Source organism: Ochotona curzoniae, unplaced genomic scaffold, assembly GCF_017591425.1.
Source record: "Ochotona curzoniae isolate NIBS_2020 unplaced genomic scaffold, NIBS_Ocur_1.0 contig_2688, whole genome shotgun sequence".
In the NCBI taxonomy this organism is placed as follows: domain Eukaryota; kingdom Metazoa; phylum Chordata; class Mammalia; order Lagomorpha; family Ochotonidae; genus Ochotona; species Ochotona curzoniae.
In genome coordinates this window covers 28,163,533-28,185,361 of record NW_024465553.1, presented here as the reverse complement: position 1 = coordinate 28,185,361, position 21,829 = coordinate 28,163,533, and the positions used below count along the sequence as shown (strand labels likewise).

At 46.8% G+C, this 21,829-nt stretch overlaps 1 protein-coding gene across 2 annotated transcripts in view; it reads left to right on the top strand.

Annotated features, from left to right (window-relative positions):
* SH3RF3 (SH3 domain containing ring finger 3) overlaps window positions 1-21,829 on the top strand; it is a 305,519-nt gene that overhangs the window by 265,831 nt on the left and 17,859 nt on the right. For both annotated transcript variants that reach the window (XM_040975664.1, XM_040975663.1), the window contains one exon: window positions 10,013-10,320. In XM_040975664.1, the coding sequence (XP_040831598.1) occupies window positions 10,013-10,320 (308 nt within the window). The remainder of the gene's footprint in view (window positions 1-10,012; window positions 10,321-21,829) is intronic.

The following is a 21,829-nucleotide window of genomic DNA, read 5'->3' as shown; positions in this document are numbered from 1 at the left end:
GATGAAATTGGTAAACCTCTGGATGAATATACTGAAAAGGAAAAACACACAATTATCAGTAATAGGAATAAGAAAAGTGATGCACTGTAGCGTCTACAAGTTAATTAAGGATTATTCTGATGCTAACAGATTTAACCAATTAGATGACACGGATCTATGAAAGATAGTGAACTTGAGAAAAGGGGATGAAGTGAGGGGGAATCCAAAATCATCTCTGGAATCAGTATATTTAAGATCTGAAACAGTAAGAAGGAAAACCATACATGAACAAAAAGCGAAAAGGGAAAAATAAGCAAAGCATTACAAAGTCCAGGGGCTCCAGCATTGTGGTACAGCAGCCATGATGACGGCACCCCATCTCTAAGTGCTGGGTTGAGTCCTGGCACTCCACTAACATCTGGGAAAGCAGCAGGGGTTGGGCAAACAACCTGCTCCCTTGCTGCCCACATGAGAGACCTCAGTGGAATTCTGAGCTCCTTTGTCACAGTTTGGGGAATGAACTATGAACTAGTGCAGGAGATTCTTTCTGTCTCTCTGTCTCTCTCTCTCTGACTTTCAAATACATAAAGTACATCTTCAAAATAAAAGTGGATGGCTATGAACAACAAACAACTTAATAGAGAAAAAAATATCCAATCTGCAGTCTCAGAGAAGAGAAATAGGAGATCTGTGCATAGAGAGAGATACACTTTGTGAGTGAGAAGGCATAACGTCATTGATATGTTTTGTTCTTAAAATATTCACTCAGAGGTACAATGGAATGTCGTTCAAGAGCCCACTCCATTGTTTTTAGAAATTGGAAGTTTGGTTCTCAATCATATAAGCATGCAAAGGATCCAGAATAGACCAGAACAACCTTGAAAAAGAACAAGATTGAAAGACTGACATTGAGTTGGAGATTGGTGCCGTGATTTAGCTGCCACTTGGGGTGCCTGGGTTTGAATCCCATGCTTAATTTCAGCTGCTGACATGCACTCATTCAAAAACTGTGGAGTGCCTACTGCATGCTAGCTACCTTCCCAGGAATGTAGGATGAGCTAAGTCAGTGTGTGAACTATACAGCTCATGTCATAGGGTGGTGGACAGGCTATGAAAAATCCACAGGAAATTTAGAGGCTAGTTACACAGACCGGCAAGAGGAGCCAAGAGCCCTGGAGGAGAACTTCATCATTGAGGGAGGTTGAAATTGCATAGAAACGAGCACACCATGAGGCCAGCTGATGGGACATTATCTCTAGAAGGAGGGGTAAGCTGAGTCCTAATTCTGGAAGGGCTACCACACCACTCTGGAGGGCCATGTGGTCAGCAGTGAGGACGGACAGTCTGAGTCTCTCAGTTGGAAGAGATTCTAGCTATTGTAAGCAAGACCCAGAGCCCAGGGTGGTTGCAAAAAAATATAAGAAGTGTACTTCAGTAGCCTGGAAAAAAATAGATGAAAGAATCCACTTCCCTGCTGGTGTGGGTCCTGGGCGGCTCCAGTGGCTGGGGCTCTGCCAACCACAAGGAAGCCTGGAGTGAATTCCCAAGCCACGGCTTCCATCTGACCCAGCAGCAGCCATTGCAAGCCTTGGGAAAATGAACCAAAGGATAGGAGGTTGCTCTGCTTCTCTCTGCCTTTCAAATAAGTAAATAAGCAATGTTCAAAAGAATGTTTTCCATAAATCCTTGGTATTGCAAGATGAGGTTGGGGGCAGTAGCATGGTGGCAGGGTTAGATCTTTCTGGAACATTTTCTCTTCAAATGCATGTGGCTTGACAAAGTGAGGTGGCAGCCACACGGAGATGAATAAGAGGTGGCACAGACTGCGTCTCAGAGAAAGGATCAATTGGTGTTGTTACACTGGTGTCACTTCCATCCCAGGCTGGTAGGCTGAGGTGAGACAGAGTTCAGGCTTCAGGTATGAGGCAGATAAGTCATTCCAGGAGCTGCCACTGGAACTTTCACCTGTGCCACTGTCTGCCCCACTCTCCCTAACCCTGAGCCCAGCCCCTAACCCTAACCCTTTAAATATGGGTCCAGGTCCATAACGATGTAAATGCTCTGTGTTACCCACCCATCTATTGCATTCTATTTTGGCTTGTTTTATTTTTGTAATCCTTATTTTCCTTTTCCAGTTTTGTAGGTATAGGGCTTCCCCCCTTCCCTTCCTCCTACTTCTCCTGTCCGCATTGACCCCTGTACCTTACGATAATGTAGTCCTTCAGCTCCAGTCTCAACTCCAGCCTTTTGCCTTTCATGTGTGTCACGATGTTGTAGGTGTAGACAATGACTCTGGGGTCTTGTTGACAAGGTATATTGATTCAGCAGCAGAGATGCTTCCTGCAACTCTTCATTGATTCCTGGTAACTCTCCTTTCCATTACGTCATTCATTTATGAGATCACCAGTGTGCATTTGTTTACCTTTGAGTCTTTTCATTGTGTAATTTGAATGAAAGTTGTTTTATATCAGAAAGAACATAGCTTTTTTTTTTTCCTTTTGGGGTTGGCTTATTTCACTAAGCATAATGGTTCCCAGTTGGGATCCCTTTGTTGCATCAGAACTTCATTAAATGTAGCTTCTTAATTTGATGTAGTCCTATTAGTTAATTTTGGCTTTGACTGCCTGTGCTTTTGATGACTTTTCTAGAAAGTTTTTGCCTTTGTATATATCTTGTGTTTCCTATGTTTTCTTTTGATAGTTTGATGGTTTCTGGATATAGATTTGGGTCCTTGATCCATTCAGATTTGATATTTGTGTATAGTGAAAGGTAGGGGTCTTATTTCTTTCTTCTTCATGTGGCTATCCCATTGTCCCAAGAACATTTGTTCAAGAGACCAACCTTTTTTTCCTGGGTTATTTTCAGGTCTCTTGTTGAAGATTTGTTGTTGTACATGTGTGGGCCGACTTCTGGAGTTTCTATTCTGTTTCATTGATCTCTGTTTCAGTTCCAGTTCCAGACTCTTTGGATGAGCCCTGCCCTGTAATACGTCTTACAATCTTGAAGATCTTAAGATTCTTCCAGCTTTATTTTTATTCAGGATAGCTTTGATTATTTGTGGTCTCCTGTGTTTCCAGATGAGTATTTTGCATCATTTTTTCCAGCTCTGAGAAGAATGTTGGGATCGCATGGAATCTGTAATAACGTTTGGTAACTTGGACAGTTGGATGACGTTGATTCTACCACTCCAGGACCACAGTACATCCCTCCATCTCTTAATGTATTCTATTTCTACTTTTTAAAAAATGTTTTATGATTTTCCTTGTGGAGGTCTTACACGTGCTTGGTTAGGTTTATTTCAAAGTGTTTAAGGCTCTTCTCCACTGTCTTTAAAGGGACTGCTGTTACTAGTTCTTTCTCAGCAAAGGAATTGTTTGTGTACACTAGGGCCATCAGTGTAGATTCATTTATTTTGCATCCTAATACCTTGTTAAATTTCCTTCTGAGTTCTAAAAGTCTCCATTGAGGCTTTTCATTCTCCTCTGCATGGGATCACCTTGTCTGAAAACAAAGATAATTTTGATTCCTCGTTTCCAATTTAATTTCTTTTTCTTGCCTAATAGCCCTAGGAAGGACTTCCAGTACTATGTTGAATAGCAGTGGTGATAAGGAGCACTCCTTTCTCATTCCAGGTATTAGTGGGAAAGCGTCCAATCTTTCCACATTCAATAGGATACTGGAATTTGGCTTTTCATACATTGTTTTGCTTGTGTTGTAGTGTTCCTTCTATGCCTATTTTGCTTAGGGCTTTTAGGGTAAAGTGCTGTTGAATTTTATCAAATGCCTTCTCTGCATCTGTTGAGATGATCTTTATTCTTGAATTTGTTGATTCATCAATATATATCATATTTATTGATTTGCATATTTTTTAAAGATTTATTTTATTTTTATTACAAAGTCAGATATACAGAGAGGAGGAGAGACAGAAATTCCTCCAATCTTCTGTCCAAGTGAGTGCAATGGTCTCCCACGCAGGTGCAGGGTCCCAAAGCTTTGGGCCGTCCTCAGCTGCTTTCCCAGGCCACAAGCAGGGAGCTGGATGGGAAGTGGAGCAGCCGGGATTAGAACCTGCGCCCATATGGGATCCCAGGCGCGTTCAATGGGAAGACTTTAACTGCTAGGCCATGCCACCGGGCCCTGATTTGCATATTTTAAATCACCCTGCATACTAGTAATAAATCCCATTTTTCCAGGTGAATGATCTGTCTGATGTATTGTTGAATTCTGTTGCTTTGTATTTTGTTGAGAATTTTTGCGTCTGTGTTTATCAGGGATATCAGTCTGTGGTTCTCTTTGTTGTGTCTCTGTCTTATTTTGGTATTAAGGTGATGTTGGTCTCCTAGAAGGAGTTTGGAAGGAGTGTCTCCCTTTCTATTTTTTTTTTTTATAGATTTTAGAGAGTCTGGGTCCGTCCTTAGAATGTTTGGTAGAATGCAGCAATAAAGGAGTATGATCTTGGACTTTGCTGGGAAGGATTTAATTACCTATTCAATCTTGGTGTTGGTTATAGGTCTGTTGAGATTTTCTATTGCCTCACAGTTCAGTTTTGGAAAAAGGTATGTGCCCAAGAGTCTATCCATTTCTTGGAAGTCTTCTGATTCATTCGTTACTCGGAGTAGTTGCTGTTGTGTTATATCTAAGGTATCTATTTTTACGTTCCATTTTCATCTCTGATTCAATTGATTTATGTCCTTTCCCCTTTTTTAAATCAGTTGGGCTAAAACCAGTTCTGGTTCATTGATTTCGTATATCATTCTTCTTAGTCTCTCCTTAGTTTATTTCCTCCCTTATTTTGATTATTTTGATTTCCCTTTTCCTGTTTTTTTTTCTAACTCCTTCAGCAGTCTGATTATCTCATTTACCTGGTTCCTTTCTGACATAGGCACCTATTGTGATAAATTTGCCTCTTAACTCTACCCTGGTGTTACCCCACAGGTTTGGTAAGTTGTGTTGAAGTCTTCATTCTTTCAAGGATTTTCTTCTTTGATTTCTTCTTTAGTCCATTGTTCATTCAGTAGCATATTATTCCATTTCCAAGTATTTGCATATTTTCTGGAGTAGTTTGACTTACTGATCTCCAGTTTTGCTCTATGATGGTCTGAGAAGATGCATAGGATGGTTTCTGTTTTTCCTAAATTTGCTGAGGCTCATTTGTAAGCTATAATGTGACTGATCAGCCTTGGACCAGGTCCCACATACAGATGAAAAAGGTATATTGAGTGTCCATCGGCTGAAAGGTTCTGTCGATACCAATTAGATCTGATTGCTCTATTGTCTGGGTGAGATCTACTGCTTACTTGCTGAGTTTCTTCTCCTCAATCTGTTGATATTAGTGGGGTATTAAGGTCCTCCACTATTATTGTATTGGGGGTCGATATTTCCCCTTAGTTCTTTGAAAGGTCGTTTCCTGTAGCCAGGTGGCCTGGCATTTGACGTGTATACATTTATCATCATTGTTCCTTCTCACTGGATGAATCCTTTATCATTTTATGGTATTCATCTTCTTCTCTTTTCATGCTTTTCACATTGAAGTTTATCATCTGATATTAGAATGACTGCACTACTTGATTTCTGCTTTCCATTAACATTAAATAGCCATTTCCATCCTTTCACTTCGGTTTCTGTGTGTCTTTGGTACTGAGATGTGTCTCCTGTAAGCAAACAGGAGATGGGTCTTATTTTTTTTTAGACAGTCTAATCTATGTCTTTTGACTGATGAGTTTAAACCATTTGTGTTTTGATATAGTATTATTGACAGGTAAGGATTTGGTCCTGTCATTTTTGCATTGGGTTTCTCTTTGTTAAATTTTGGCTTCTTTCGTGGTTTTATTGTGTAGAGTGTACCCCTTGGCCGTCTTTGGCGGTAGATCATTTTCTTCTTCTCTGTCTTCAGCACATTTTTTAATAACATTTGTAGGGCTGTTCTAGTGACAGTGAAGTCTGTCAGTTGTATTGGCACAGTCAGTATTTTATTTCATTTTCACACACAAATATGAGAGCTTTGCTGATATATTTTTCTGTTTGACAGTTTTTCAGTCTTTTGGACTTGTAAAATGTCACTCTTCTGCAGCTTGAAGAGTTTCTCTCAGCACTCAGCAGTGATTCTGATTGCTTTTCCCCTGTATCTTATCTGATCCTGCCTGTTTTAGTCCCATGCCCTCAGGAACTCCTATAACCCTTATTTTTCCATTGTGTTGTTCAATTCTTGTTTGGTTTTCTTAGCTTTATTCAGTTCCCCTTCCATATTTCTGATTACTTCTGTGTCCTCAAATAAGGCATTAAAAAAAAAAAGATTTATTTTGTTTATTGGAAAGGCAGATTTACATAAAGACCTTCTGTCTCCTGGTTCACTCCCCAAGTGACTACAACAGCTGGAGCTGAGCCAATCCAAAGCCAGGATTAGGAGCTAGGAGCTTCCTCCAGGTCTCCCATGCAGGTACAGGGTCCCAAGGCTTTGGGCCGTCCTCTACTACTTTCCCAGGCCACAAGCAGGGAGCTAGATGAGAAGTGAAAGCAGCCAGGATATAAACCAGTGCCCATGTGGTATCCTGGCTCACACAAGGCAAGGATTTAGCTGATGAGTCATCACACCAGAACCTGAATAAGGCATCTTCTAATTCTGAAATTCTTCTTCTTTGCTCACTCTATTGGTGAGGCTTTCTGTTGCTTTTTAAGTTTTGCTGTGCTGTATCCTTCAAGTATTTCAATTAATATCCATTTTATGGCTTATTATGTGCATCATGAGATATTCCTTAAATTCTTGACTTTGTTTTCTCACTGTCTCCAAAGAGTTTTATCATGACATTTTTGAATTCCTTGTCCAGGAGATCCTCCATATCTTCATTCTGTGACTCTAAGATGGAGAAGGTGTTTTGCTCATTTGCAAGGAAACAGTGGTTTCCTTGTTTGTATTGCTCGTGGTCCTTCTGTCTCCCTTGCCCGTTGCCTTCAGATCTGTGCGTCTTCTCAAACAATTTCTGTCTTTCCGTTGTGTCTGTCACTCCCCAGTTCGTGGGTAGATTTTGCTCTTCCTGTTCTCAATCTGGGATGATGCCTGGGCTTTCGTGCTGGTTGCTCCACAGGCTCAGCCTCAGCCTGCACCGTCAGTGCCGACCCAGTTGCCTCTCTTTTAGCCCTGGCTGTTCGAGGCTGTGTCCAGGCTTTCATTTGCCTAGCCTGACTTTCACTTGTAGTTTCATCAGCACCTGGCACCAGGGAGGTTATTACTGCTACTTTAAATTGTGTTGTTTTCTTTTCAATCTTTTCTTCTTCTACCCTAATTGGGAATTGGGAAACTATTGCTCTTGGATGCAAATAAGTCATGCCTGCTTTACCTCAAGTGATCTTTGGGTGAGTAGGGAGACTTATTGGAAAAATCAGTCCCCCTTTCCTTTTGTTTTAGTGGAGGGGGAGAAGGGAAAGCAAGGGATTCCTTGGACTTCTCAGCAGAATTCCTTTTGTTTGTTGCTACCTGGTGGCAGAGTCTCCTGCAGAGTCTCCTCTGTGACTTGCACCAAGGTGCTAGGTATACTACAGGGTCACTGTTCTAATACTGTGTACGCTGGGATAGGGGCTGAGGCGGGCACCAGGGTGACTGCAGAAGCATGGAGCTGCATGCCCCATCGAGCAATGCCCCACGCTATCTCACACTGCCCACAGCTCATGGAGTAGCAAGGTCATTCAGGTCAGCAACTCTGTTCCTTCCCAGCTATCCTAGGGCTGCACCAAACGTCAACCCACCGATGCTTGCAGTTCTCTGATTCCCTCCCACGATGCTCCTGACTGCTCAAGCGTGCCTCTGGCCTGTCCCTGCCACTGGTGCGGACACTGCCAGCCTTGAGGAGTACTTGTCTTTATCAAACAGCCTTCACTTCCCCCTCCTGCCTTGCTCACACTCTGAGTGTTGGAATCTGAGCCACAGGGTCCTAATGTCTTCCAGTGTGAAGTGTTTGGGCGTCTCTGTGTCTTACCAGGATTTGTGTGACTGATTCGATCCAGTCTTTGCCCCGTGGGTTTCAGGTGATCCTGGTATCTATTAGAGGGTTTAGCTATGAATCTTCAGGATGTGGAGTGGACTCACCGATTGTTACCTGGGTCCTTCACTCAACTGATTTGCTCCCCAGTGGTTCGCTTCCCAATGGTATGGCTGTCCCAATCTGGGAATGACAAATAGACAGCTTCTGGAATTCCACTTGGTTTTGCCTCCATTTGTTGATGTTGGGATCATTGCTTTGTCCTATGGCTTTTGCCACGTGCTGCCTTTTTGGGAGACTCCCACAGGTGTCCTCCTGTTCTAGTTCCCTTTTGATGGCTCCAGATCTACTAGGCTTTTGTCCGCAGGTTGCAGTGCCTTCGCGTAGCTTGCTTGTGCTCACCTACCTCTTGGGCTGCAGGCTGCAACCTGGGGCATTTTCAGCAGCTCTCCCCCATCCACACAGCTCCTGTTTGTCTCGAGCTGCTCCCTTAGTGCGACAGTTTTCCTTCTCCAGCTTTGTGCAGCTCCTGCTTTTCTCCTGCTGCTCTCTGCTCAGGTCAACACCTCCTTTCCCTGTTCAATCATCGTGTCTTCTCTGAGTACTTGCATTCTCCCCCACCCCCCAAAATCCACCAGCTTCTAAAAACCTTGGACTCCCTGAATCCCAATGAATCCATATCCAGAGTCAGATCTAACAGTATTCTCATCAGTGCTGCAAAGAAGGCTCCGCTTGCAGGTGGAAGGCTTATGCGTGGTGCATTTCTGCCCATGCCCATGATATGCCATCAGCATTTATGAGTGTGTTATATATTGAAGGGGTGTTTGGGAAGCAGAGCCGTGTCACACCGCTGCATCTGAGTGCCCACTGAGAGCCAGCTGGAGTCGCAGTGCCTTGCTGACTGCATTCTTCCTCCTTTGTTTCATCTAGTCAGCGAGGAGGAGATTCTTTTAAGTCATAAGCACAAAATTGTGGCAAGGTTAATTTTGACGCGGTGCTGTGTTTACGGGGAACTTTGTCTTTTCGGATGGGAACGTTTTGCAACTGTGATGCCTTTGGATTCCCAGCATCTGCCAAAAAGCAATTTTGCCAGCAGAAAGTCATGGGCTCAGTTGTGAAGCACCTGTTTTATAAATCCAGAAATTCTGGCACTCTGACGTACAGATGCAGCTGCACCTGCAGGCAGAATACAGTAGAGATGTGGACAGCTTCTCCTGCTGTCTGGACCAGGATAGACGCCAGCCGTGTTCAACCTTCTTGTGGTCACCTTGGGCCCTTGTTCAGCAAGGTCACGTAGCCAGTGTGGGGACCAGGGACTGCATGGCTGGTTCTGGGGGTCAGAACCAAGGAGAGCTGAGCTCTCTTCTGTAAACTGCTTACCTGCAATGATACTTAATGATTGCAGCGTTCCCCCAAGAATTTTGGGGGCAGCTTAACCCACACACTTTTAAAACTTTTCCCAAGTGTCCACATCTGAATGTCTGCATTCTGTGCCAGTCCTGACAACTTCCTGCCAATGTACTCTGGGAGATAATGTTGATGGCTCAAGCCTTGGGGGTCTGCAGTCATGTGAGAGACTGCATTGAGTTCTTGGCTTCTGGCTTTGGCTAGGTCCAGCCCCAACCCCAGCCATAGAGGACATTTGAGAAATGTGTCTCTGTCGCTGAAATAATTAATGAGCAAATAAACTCTTAAAAATGTTTTGAATGCATTGATTTGTCACAGTAGAAAAAGCTAGGTAGAAGATTTCATGGAAGACTTGGAACAGGGTTATGCTTACAGCAACCTTGGAAAAACTGTTGGCTGCCTGAGATGGGGATTGCTTTGGGGGTTGGGGTAGGGCTTCCTGCTAGCTTGAGCTCTGGAAAAATGAAAATACAGACTGCTTGACTTCAGTGTCTCCCCCTTTGCAGGGGTAGGACCACGAGCATGGCCAGGCCTGGGCCAACTTCACCACGAGGTACTGAGCAGTGAGAGGATGCTCCTGACATGATCAGGCCAATGGGCAGCAGGCAGAGTGCACACTAACCTTTCAACCACTCTCTCCAAACCCATTCCAGCTGCCCACTCCTCAGCACAAGGTCAAGAGCGACCGACTGCCACCGTGTCACCCCTTCGCACCCCAAACTCTCCATCCCGCCTGCCTGCCACCAGCCTCAGGCCCCGCTCCAACGTGTCCCCACAGCATGGCCACCAGCCCCCAGTGCAAGTGTGCCCCCGGCCAGCCATCCCTCTGTCGTCAGCAGCCTCAGCCATCACACCTCCCAACGTCAGTGCGGCCAACCTAAACGGGGAGGCCGGCAGCGGCCTGTCCACAGGCAGCCCCACCAACACAGCTTGCAAACCAGATGAAAAGAAGAATGAGAAGGTGAGTGTGAGCCCCTCCTGGGCCTGGGCTTGGGCCTGGGCCTGCTGTTTATGTTAGCCTTTTGGCCCTGAATGCCAGTGATGTTGGGTACGATCTAGGCTCGGGGGTAGGCACTGACAACTTGCTTTTAGATGTAGCGGGCGTGTGACCGAGATGGAGGCCCCAGCAAAAACAGAAAGGCCATGGGAGTGGAATTAGACAAATGTTCTGGTTTACTTTGACCAATGCAAACCCAAGGACACGTCACTGAAAGTGTCTCTGCCTCAGGACACCGTAGTTCCATCTGTTGAAAATCAAGCATTGTAATACATGTGTTTTGCTAGAATGAGATGCTTCTTGCCTGTGCCAGGAAATAGTCACAGCAAATCAGGAGATCTGTGCATGGAGTATGAACAGCACCCCTAGCTTCAGCAAGTCACCTTTTAGCAGTCCACCGCCTGCCCATCTGTCTGACGCAGGCACACAACCTGAAGGAGAATGCTGACCCAGCAGTTGTCAGGGACAGCGAGCTTAGCTGCTCGTAGGACTGTGAAGGAAGTTGGACAAATTTCATAAATGAAATAAAAGAAAGTCTGAGTCCATAAGGGCTGTCCAGCTTGTCTCCTGGCTAGACCATGCTCTAACCAGGATTAGAATCTAGGTTTTTTTTTGCCTAGCTGAAATTTAAAGCAAGGCACTAATCCAATCTGAAATTTTCTAGGAGCCACATTTTTAATGCAACATGAATTTTAAAATAAAATTAAAAAGTGAAATTCATTTTAATAACATGTTCTATTAACCCTGATGTCCAAAGCATTATGGTTTCAACATGTAAATTATGCAGTGACTGCTGGTGAGGTAAGTTACTTCTCATTGCAGGAATTCTCTGAAAGCCCAGTAGAATGTGGCAAGTGTTTTCCAGTGTTCCCAGCTCACATGCAGGTTGCTGGACTGGCCAGCGTCTACTTGCTGGCCTTGCTGTGTGAATGGTTTAATGGTCCCCTTCTTGGCTTGACCACTTTCTGTGACTTAAAACCTTTCCACAGGAAATGTATTGTTGGATGAAGATACATTTTCCGATGTCTGGGCAAGTATCCTGATATTGCTGGTGTGTTTGAGGTGGGGGCAGCCTTTCCCATTCTCCTATTTCTCTGGGGAGACCCCAGACCATTGCCTGAACTCAGCAGGAGCCTGAGGGTGGTGACACCCCATTCTGCAGGCCTCTAAGCAGGGGCCGAGGCCTCAGTACCTCTGTCTCATCCCTCTAAAGCGGCCATTCCAAGCTGTGCAGCTGTGCCAGGAGACATGAGGACATAGGAGCCATACAGTTCTGCAAATACTCCTGGCTCTACACTCCCAAATGTCCCTTCTCTGCTTTGGCATGATGTCCACTGATGCTTTCTGAGGAGCAGTGATGTTCAATACCGTTGCCCTCCTGAGTGTGCCACTGATGGGGAACTGCCAGACTGCTTCTTACATGCTGGCCTGTGAGACACGGAGCAGAGCTGTACTTCCGTTGGAGGCTTCCATTGTGTTATTAATTCTTGCATGGCAGCAAGGACCTGCTGTGTCTCAGGGACACCCCTGGGGACCCTTGGAGGGAACCCTTGGAGGGAACCCCGGGCTGCTTGGAAGGCTGTAGACAGCAGCCCAGCATCCCCTGCTGCTCTACTGAGATGTTCTGGCCAATGGCAGACTGACCCAGGGCAGTCTGTAAGGCACTGTGTGTGGAAGGAAAAATGAACCATGCCTCATCCTGTCTTCCTCCTCTCAGCGCCAAACACAGCAATGCACCCCATACTCTCAAAACTTACTCATCAATAGTTCTCCCTTCTGTGTTCCCACTTGGGTTGTGCCTGACTGATAGCAAGGTACAAAGCACCCACAGTGCCATTTATGGTCAGACCCATTGAGTCTCACTACTGCAAAGCAAATGAGGCTATGTGGCCGCAGCTGGAGTCAAATCAAGGTCTAGGAAATCGGACCTAAATTGGAGGCCAACCTTCCACTCCCCACCCAGCACTGCAGCTGGACAATGTTACTGACCTAGAGAATACAGCCCTTAGCTGTGGGTCTGTTTTTCAAAGAGTTATGCGAATCTACATTCAAAACTCTGTTTAGGTGCTTGGAAGTGTTCCCCGGATGTTTCTGTGGTTGAATTTTCTCTGGGAAAAGACAGAGAACACCCCACTCTTCTGTCCATTATGGTTCCACAGTGCCTAACTCTGCTGAAATTCCATCTAGGCACTCCTAAGCACGTGTGCAAGACCAGGCATGCCTGAGGGGTGCCTTGTGCCTGAGGTGGAGTAATAAGACTTATTCTAGGGAACGTATCACATCTCCATGGTTACCTGTTGTACAAGGGAAGTCCAGGGAGATTGGTCCTCAGGAGGCTGGAGCTAAGCCGTTACACCCACCAGGTTTGGCTCTTTAAGACCTGCTCCCGGTGGCCTTGAAGCCAGCCTTTCTTAATTGGCTTAGTGTGGAGAACTCGGGAAATTTCCAGTACTGCAGGGTGATAGTTCTTTGCACAGTCTGACTCCTTGATCTGGGGCATCTGCAAGTGTGTGCAGAAACCTCTAACTTGTTCTTTCAGATGCCCTTCCCACCCACCTGCTTGGTTGTTGTATCAGCTCCTTGAAGGGGATGCCTTTGGCCAGGCCCGTAGCACAGAGGAGTAGCCCCAGCTGCGTTGGGCAGGTGCGGCTTGACCAGCCCACTGGAGACAACCTGGAAGTGCTTTCTGCACACTCCCCAGGTCCATTTCCCATTGCTGCATCAATGTCCCTGAGACTGGGTGATTTGCAAAGGGTGGAGGTTTCGTTGGCTCATGGTCTGGCGGCTGAGAAGTCTGAGAATACAGTTGGTATCACGGAGAGCCCTTGTGAGGCATCCTAGCATGCCATCTTTTCACATGCCATCACATCATGACCACTGTGACCGTGAATAGTCCTAATCACCTCCCAAAGGACCCACCGCCAAATACCTGTAGCTGCTGAATGTTGGGGACACGATTGAGACACTGCAGGGCCTTGTGCCAGGACAGAGCAGACTGAGAGCAGACCTGGGAAAGGGCCGATTCTGATGCAGTTGTTTGCAATGAGCAGTTGTTCAGCAATTGAGCTTCTTTAGCTTCCCTGGGGATCCTAGGTGGAAAGGAGACAGCATTTGAAGCAAGTCTCCAGAGCTACTGCTCAGTTCAGGACACCCCAGGGCTGCCTCGCTCCCTTTGCAGTCTCTCAGACTAGGGAGATGAGAAGTCCCCCTGGGAATGGGGAAGACTCAGGGCAGGGAGACTGGGTGGTTAACAGTGTTCTAGAAGACTACAGGAGCAGGTGCCAGTGGTGGTCTCATCAAAGGCTTGGGCCAAGAGCTTGGGAATCTTGATAGTACCCAGAAGACCCAGAGCAGAAACCAAATGTAGTGAGACTGTTAGACAGAGGATTGAAGTATTTAATCTGTCTTTTTGTAGTTGGAAAGTGAGGAGAAACAGAATGATCTTCCATCTGCTGGCTCACTCCCCAAGTACCCAAAATGGCTGGAGCTGAGCTGATCCAAAGCCAGGAGCCAGGAGCTTCTTCTGGGTTTCCATATGGGTTCAGAGTCCCAAGGCTTTAGGCCATTTCTCTATTTGTTTCCCAGGCCATAAGCAAGGAGCTGGATGAGAAGTAGAGAAGCTGGTACATAATCCAGCACCCATATGGGCTACCAACCCTTGTAAGCTGAGGAGGATTAGCCAATTGAACCATTGTGCTGGCCCCTTAGGTTATCCATTGCACTTAAAGAGTTCAACTTTGTGCTTGAAACAGTCATCAGATACCATCTATTTTGTCCATCAGTGACAGCTTTCTGTTTTAAGGCCTTGTGAATACATCATCACCACATGTTGTGGGTTGATTACTCCCAACTGCTCCAGAGAAGGATGTCAGAATGAAATGGTAGCTATGGTCCCTTCCCGGCCCTTGCCTCTTGGTTACAAAGAGCCAGCATTGTGACAAAGTAGGTTAAGTGGCTGACTATGATGTTGGCATCACCTATGGGTGCCAGTTCAAGTCCTGGCTGCTCCATTTTTAATCCAACTCCCTGTGAATGGCCTTGGGAGAGCAGCAGAGGATGGCCCAGGTTCTGGGCCCTTGTAGCCATGTAGGATAGCTTCAACTTCACTGAATAATGGAGGGGTAGAACTATAAAGAGTTTCTAAAGATCATTTCATTGAACTCCCCATTTTCCATCATGTTCCTGGGTGTCTGCCACGTTGGGAGACTTGCTGGAGATCCCACAGCATCCACTATTAGCCTGGTGTGAGCTATCTGGTCTCTGGGTCATGTGTCACGTCCGTTGTGGGTGTGCGTTCTGATCATTGTGACCTCCAGGTGTGTTCGCCTGTCTGCAAGTCCCCCAGGGAAATGTCCAGGGTGGTGGTGACTGCCAGGAGGTCCTGAGGTCAGCAAGGAGAGGGGAGTGTGGGCCCACAGGGCCACGGTTCCACATCTTACTCCACAATTACCAGGGCCCACACGACTTTGAGCCACTTGACCAGGTCCATGTCAGGGCTTGACCTATGCCACAAAGTTTTCAGAAGCTGGCTTGGTCTGCACGGAACAGGGGACCTGCCAAAGTTGCCCTTCCCAACAGTGTGCAGCCTGGCCTATGTGTGGATGCTCAGGCAAGTGGGTTTACTTTTCATTTCCTGCACCTACCCATCTAAAACCACACAAGACAATGTTTCTGGGGAAATGGAATTGGAAGAAAAGTTTGTTTTGGTTCCAAATCAATTGAAATCCCTACATTTGTGTACATACAAAATATGTTTGTGATACGTGGCATAAATGTTTGTAATAGAAAGACACATGTTACACCAGAGTACAGTTATGGCTTTAACAAAATCCCGGGGGTATCCAAACTAGGGTAATCTCCAGGATGAAACCCTTTTGAACAATTAGTAACCTTTTCTAAAAGGAAGAATCCTGGGCTTATAAATGTGTTGCCTCCTCAGCCATGCCTCCCTGTAGCCAGCAAGCCTGGCGTTTTATCACCCACTTCTGCTGTTTCTCAAGCACAGCCTGGGCAGGGGCCATCATGATCATGCACCCAGCCTCTCTGTTGAGTGTCCTCAATTTTGGAGCCTCCTCCCTGCCATCATAAGCTGGCTGATGCCACCCGCTCCACTGGCATATCAGCTGATTCATCTTAGAAAGTAAGCCAAAAAAATGAAAGTGGGGAAACTTTCTCGTCGGTGGGTGTCAGAAACCTGCACCTAGGTCAGCAATAGACCAGGGCAGGGCTTTCAACAGAAATGGTACTAAGTGGGGTAGAGGTCCTGAAACATTTTCTTCAAGAGTTTTAATAGGACATAGATGGAGCACGCTTTACCTGAACAGCTATAGACACAAGCACAGTCAAGGCCGTGGTCTCCAGGAGCTGGAAGTGATCCAGCTGGAGCTGAAGTGGGTAGTCAAGAACGTTGCAGTGAGTTTTGCAAGGGGTTCGGTGGGGATTTTGCTTGTTGACATTCTGAGGACCAAATAATTCCCACATCTGCTTGTTGTGAGAGATTTGAGAAAGTTAGCCAAAGTTTTGGGAGAAAAACATCCTGGAAGGCCCCCCAAGAGCGTCCTCCTCCGGCGTGACAGTGTCTCATGAGATGAGTGCAATTTTTTCGGTTTTCATGGGAAGTCTTGGGGAATCCAGTGTCTAGTCCTGACTCGTCTCCTTCTGCCTTCTTTTGGTCTGTGTTTATTTTTATTTGAAAGGCAGGACAAAAGAGAAGGAGGGAGACTGAGAGATTCTCCCAACACTGGTTCATTTCCAGCCAGGGCCTGGAGAGGTGGAACACATCCTGATCTCCCAGGTGAGTGGCCTGAGCCATCACCTGCTGTCTTAGAGCTGGAAGGAAAGGAGAAGCAAAGATCCCAGCACTCTGACCTGGGATGCACTGCCTCTACCAAGGCGGTCACCATAGCGACCGCCTAACCTTAAGCAGTCTTTCAAGGACTCCTTTATTTGCATCTGTGAAGTAAAAAGCACCAGTTAATTTCCCAGGCCAATCAGGGGTGAACTCAAAGTCTGTTGCTGCTCATCTTGCTGTCTTCATCTTGATGAAGTTTCTGTTCAATCTTTTGTTTTTGTCTTGTAGTTCTAGTTTTATAGGAATTACATATTTCTGAGGCTTCTATCAAAGGTAAAAAAAAGAATTGGATTTTGAAATTTTGACACACTTAGCACCAAATTGAGGGATATAAGCTACTCAAAAATGAACTATGGTTGAGGCAGCCTATTTTTGGCACGATACATCTAAATCATGGGAGGTTCCATTCCTGGAGAGTTTTTTCCCTGTGTCTACCAATAAATATAAACAGAAAATAATTTTTAGGTGCCAGCACATGGTATAAAGTGTTAAACTTGTACCTGTAACAGTGGCAGCCCATATGGGTACTGGTTCATGTCCCAGCTGTTCTACTTCCGATTCATCTCCTTTCTAGAATAGCAGAAGGTGGCTCAAGTGTTGGGCCCTTGTACTCACGTGGAAAACCCACATGAAGGTCCTGGCTCCTGTCTACCGCAGCCATTTGAGTGAACCGGTGCATGGAAACTCTCTCTCTTTGTCGCTCTGTCTTGTTCTCTGACCTCCAAATAAAGAAAAGAAAAATCTTTTATAAAATGGTGAGGACAGTAGCCATTGGGCTACTGTGTTGGGCCCAATTAAAATATTTTTTATGGTTTCAGTTTTGTATTTGCTATTAGACCAATGAAGTGAACAAAAAAAAAATGTATTTTAGTCAGAAGCAGGGCTTCAACTACAAGGTATCAAAGCAAAATTCATTTTCAAGGAAACTTTGGAAATGGAAAAGGATTTGTGAGTCACATATCAGATTTTGGAGATTCCAGCACCCACCTAAGACAGTATCTATTAACTCTTTAGGGTTGAACTTCCCACTCAGGTACCCTGTGACTCCCCACTCAGCGTGGGGACTTGCCCTGGGACCCTGTGACTCCCCACTCAGCGTGGGGACTTTCCCTGGGACCCTGTGACTCCCCACTCAGCATGGGGACTTACCCTGTGACTCCCCACTCAGCGTAGGGACTTGCCCTGGGACCCTGTGACTCCCCACTCAGCATGGGGACTTTCCCTGGGGCCCTGTGACTCCCCACTCAGCGTGGGGACTTTACCACCTTCCTGTCCAGGCGACCCATCTCAGACCGCTCATATAGATGTGGGGTGTTTCTTAGATGCTCAGGTAAGCTCAGCTGGTGGAGTTGATTCAAAAGAAAAACATCCTCCCACCCTCCCACCACACCAGATGGCAGTGCCTGCATTTGGGACTAAATGGCTGTTCCTCCCGGGAGCAGATGATGTCAGCATGATGAGATGTTGCAGAACTTGAGGTTGCTTTCCATCTTGTTTACATAATTGAGAGCATGCCAAGAAAGAAGAGCAGGGGAGTGTCTGTGTCAGTTTGGGTTTGTCGTGTTTTGCTCAGGTACTCCGTGAGAGGAGGTAGCATTCTGTCCCCTCTGGGAGGTGCGACAACTTTATATCAACCTGTCTGTCTAGGATGAAGTCACTCTTGAGATATCCTTGCCTGGTATTTTATGTCCCTAGTAATACTTGCCAGGCTATGTCTCAATAAATTGCAAGGCACATTTGAAAATAGCGCGAGAATGAACCTCGTTAATCTTCGCAGGGGATTCGCATTTTATCCGTGTCTCAAATTTGCTTAATAAGTCAGCTGGATGAAAATGTTATTGCTCTAGGATCTAAAGCCCCGCAGTAATGACTACTCCAGCTGCATCTCCTGCCCTGTAACTCTTCTTTGTTCTTTCTTCATGTTAATATCCCAGTACAAATCCCTTACATTCCAGTTTGTTTAATCTCACGTTGGGAATCGCGTGCTCTGGTGCTGCTCATGGAAACATTTATTTAAAAATCATCATTGGTTTCTATCCATCGGGGTCTCCAGAGAAGCAGATTGGAGGATAATAAGGATAGATGATGGATAGAGATCGGTAGGTATGAGGACCATTTCTTTGTCTTAAGGAAAAGGTCCATGAGATTGCCGAGGCTGGTGAGGCCGTACCGTGCAGGGCAGAGCAGGCCAGCACACTGGAGCTGAGGGAGAACCCCTTTGTCCTCAGGGAGTCTCTGATCGAGCAGCAGACCCTGCACTGCTGGGTAAAGTCTACCACATTGCTAAAGCACATGCTTTCATCTCCTTTACTCCAAGTCAACTGATGTGGTAGTTAGTCACGTCTACAAAGTAATAAAACCTCTAGACTAGTGTTTGACTGGACAACTGGGGCACACAGCTTAGCCAAGTCGGCTCACTGACTGTCCCAGGACAACTGGGGCACACAGCTTAGCCATCAGCACATTGACTGTCCCAGGACAACTGGGGTACACAGCTTAGCCAAGTCGGCTCACTGACTGTCCCAGGACAACTGGGGCACACAGCTTAGCCATCAGCACATTGACTGTCCCAGGACAACTGGGGTACACAGCTTAGCCAAGTCGGCACATTGACTGTCCCAGGACAACTGGGGTACACAGCTTAGCCAAGTGGGCTCACTGACTGTCCCAGGACAACTGGGGCACACAGCTTAGCCAAGTGGGCTCACTGACTGTCCCAGGACAACTGGGGTACACAGCTTAGCCAAGTCGGCTCACTGACTGTCCCAGGACAACTGGGGTACACAGCTTAGCCAAGTCGGCTCACTGACTGTCCCAGGACAACTGGGGTACACAGCTTAGCCAAGTGGGCTCACTGACTGTCCCAGGACAACTGGGGTACACAGCTTAGCCAAGTGGGCTCACTGACTGTCCCAGGACAACTGTGGCACACAGCTTAGCCAAGTGGGCTCACTGACTGTCCCAGGACAACTGGGGCACACAGCTTAGCCAAGTGGGCTCACTGACTGTCCCAGGACAACTGGGGCACACAGCTTAGCCAAGTGGGCTCACTGACTGCCCCAGGACAACTGGGGTACACAGCTTAGCCAAGTGGGCTCACTGACTGTCCCAGGACAACTGGGGTACACAGCTTATCCAAGTGGGCTCATTGACTGTCCCAGGACAACTGGGGTACACAGCTTAGCCAAGTGGGCTCACTGACTGTTCCAGGACAACTGGGGCACACAGCTTAGCCAAGTCGGTGCACTAACCTTCCCAGTCTGCCATTTCTCAACGCGGCGCCTCCCTAGACAGTGCTGAAATCTCTAAATAAAGGCAAAAGCAGCATCAAGCTTCTGCTTAACATGACACAGTGGAATCCAACTGCAAGCGTAATGATGCATTCTCCAAGTGAGTGCGAAGCAGTCTGGGTGATGCTTACTCTTCCGTTTGACGTCCCGTAACTCAGACGTTATCATGTCAGGGCAGTACACCTTACATTCCATAATATTCAGATGAGAGTGGAAAGAGAACATAGATATTGGTTAATATATATGCAAGCATATTTAGAACAAAACAAGGAAATGCTCGTCACCCTCACGGTCGTGTGTCACAGCTGTATGGTGACAACCACTTTCTACACCCGAGTCTGTGTCCTTTCCCTTTAGGAGAACACTCAGCTGGTGGGGACCTGAATCTTCATTTCTGAGGGGCCTAGGCCATTGCTGGTTGCGCTGGCTTAGGCTTTTAGTTTCCAAAGACCTTAATGACAGGGTACAGAGAGAGACCTGAAGGGTCTGCTGAAGTCCAGGGTCCCAGTACCCCCTGGTGCTCAGTCGGCACTGTAGCTCCCAGCACTGCTTGTTGACTCAGAGGTGTGGCGACCCCAGTGAAACCAGGTGGCAGGCTGGCTTATGTTATGACAGCAAGCACGAGCAATCTTAATGAGTGGGCTCCTCCTCCCATTTCCACAGCTGATTCCTGAATCTGTCGCTGTGAGATGCTGATTCAGAGCAAGGTCCACCTTCCGGGGCCTCTTGTCCAGCCCTGCGCATCCCTGTCACCCAGATGGTATTATAACCGAGTCTTCTCTGAATTGATCCGGGCTTGGCTATGCATTCTGTGTTTCCTGCGAGTAGTCTGCTATGGAATCACACAAAACTCATGCTGCCCAGAAGAGCTGTGGAAATGCACTGCAGATCCTCCTCCTGCCTGCGGAGTCGTGGTCCCACAGGGGGAATGCTCTCCTCCTGCAGGGACCCGACCTAAGCCTCGGCTTTCTCCCTGCGTGGATGAAGTGATTTCCATCTGTAGGTATCACTGGCAAAACTCAGAAGGTGTATGAACTTGGCATACCTGACTAAGTCATAATGTGTTTACATCTTCTCATTCTGTTCCAGAAGTCCTTAGAAGAGTGCCAGGTCCTACCGAGATTCAGCTTGTGTGTATTTCATTTACTCAACATGTTCTGGCAGCGCTGTACACAGCAAACAAAGGCCTGTTGGAAATCCAATTGCAAAGCAGAATGGTCTGAGTGAGGCCCCATTACACAGCCAGACAGGTCCCTGAGCAGGCAGTGCTGTCTCCGGTTCTCATCTCTGTGCAGCCTCCCCTTAGAGCTAATGTCCTTTGAAACAGCTTCGGAGTAATGAATGCCATGTTCGTTCTGCAGGCAGTGTAGGGCCCTGCTGCTTTACTGAAAAGGTGATGGTATCGGGATGAAGCGTCATGTGTTTTTCCAGCTTCTCTGATGCTAAATTCAACATCATTTGTGGAGAATGGACATCTTCACATTCTCATCTTCCCAACATTTAAAAGCACTGATGTTACTTTGTCTACACTCAGCACTAGTCTTCCTGGGAAAGTGGGCTTCTTGCCTAGGCTGACGAGGAGGACCGCTAGAGGTCTGGTCCTCATTCCTGGATGGAGCTGGGAGCTAACTCTGGGCCCTGCCTGAGCAGGAGTCGGCCCTCCATGAGCAGCTGCGTGCAGGATTTGTGGCTGTTTGTTAAGTGCAATTGTTGACATCACACTCAGAATGGGGGGACATGCTGGGACACCGTTCGGCACTCAGTGCTGGGTCCAGGACAAAGCAGTCCTGAGTGACATAGCCACATGAGGGAGCAGAGCAACAGAGGAGGAGGAAACAGAGTCTCCTAAGAATGTCTGCAATGAGGAGAGGAGCCCTGGCACTCAGCAAGGCTCTCAGGGGAGGAGAGGGGAGGGACAGAGGGAGACGGATGTGTCCATGTGTGCTGAGGCCACCATCTCATCACCACGCCCAGGTCAGTTCCCCTACTTCTTTTTTGACAACATGGAAACTATTTAATAAGCAAACTGTACCAACACCAAGATACAGAGCTGTGAACGTAGCAGTGCTTGTAAAAACTAAATCAAAATACACGGTGTCTCCCTCGCGCTCTCTTCCTTCTGACAGCCCGAGGGACCCTAGAGCTTGGGCACCACCATTGCTTTGTGGGTTCCATGGATGGGGGAGCATGTCGGGGACTGGGTGCAGGCAGTCTCTGCTCCTTCATGTCTCCCCTGGCCCACATTTTAGCTGAGTGGACCAGAAGGCTGCTGGTGTTTGCTGGCCCAGGCTGGAGTTGACTGGAGGGCCATGCTTGTGTGTGTGGTAGGTGA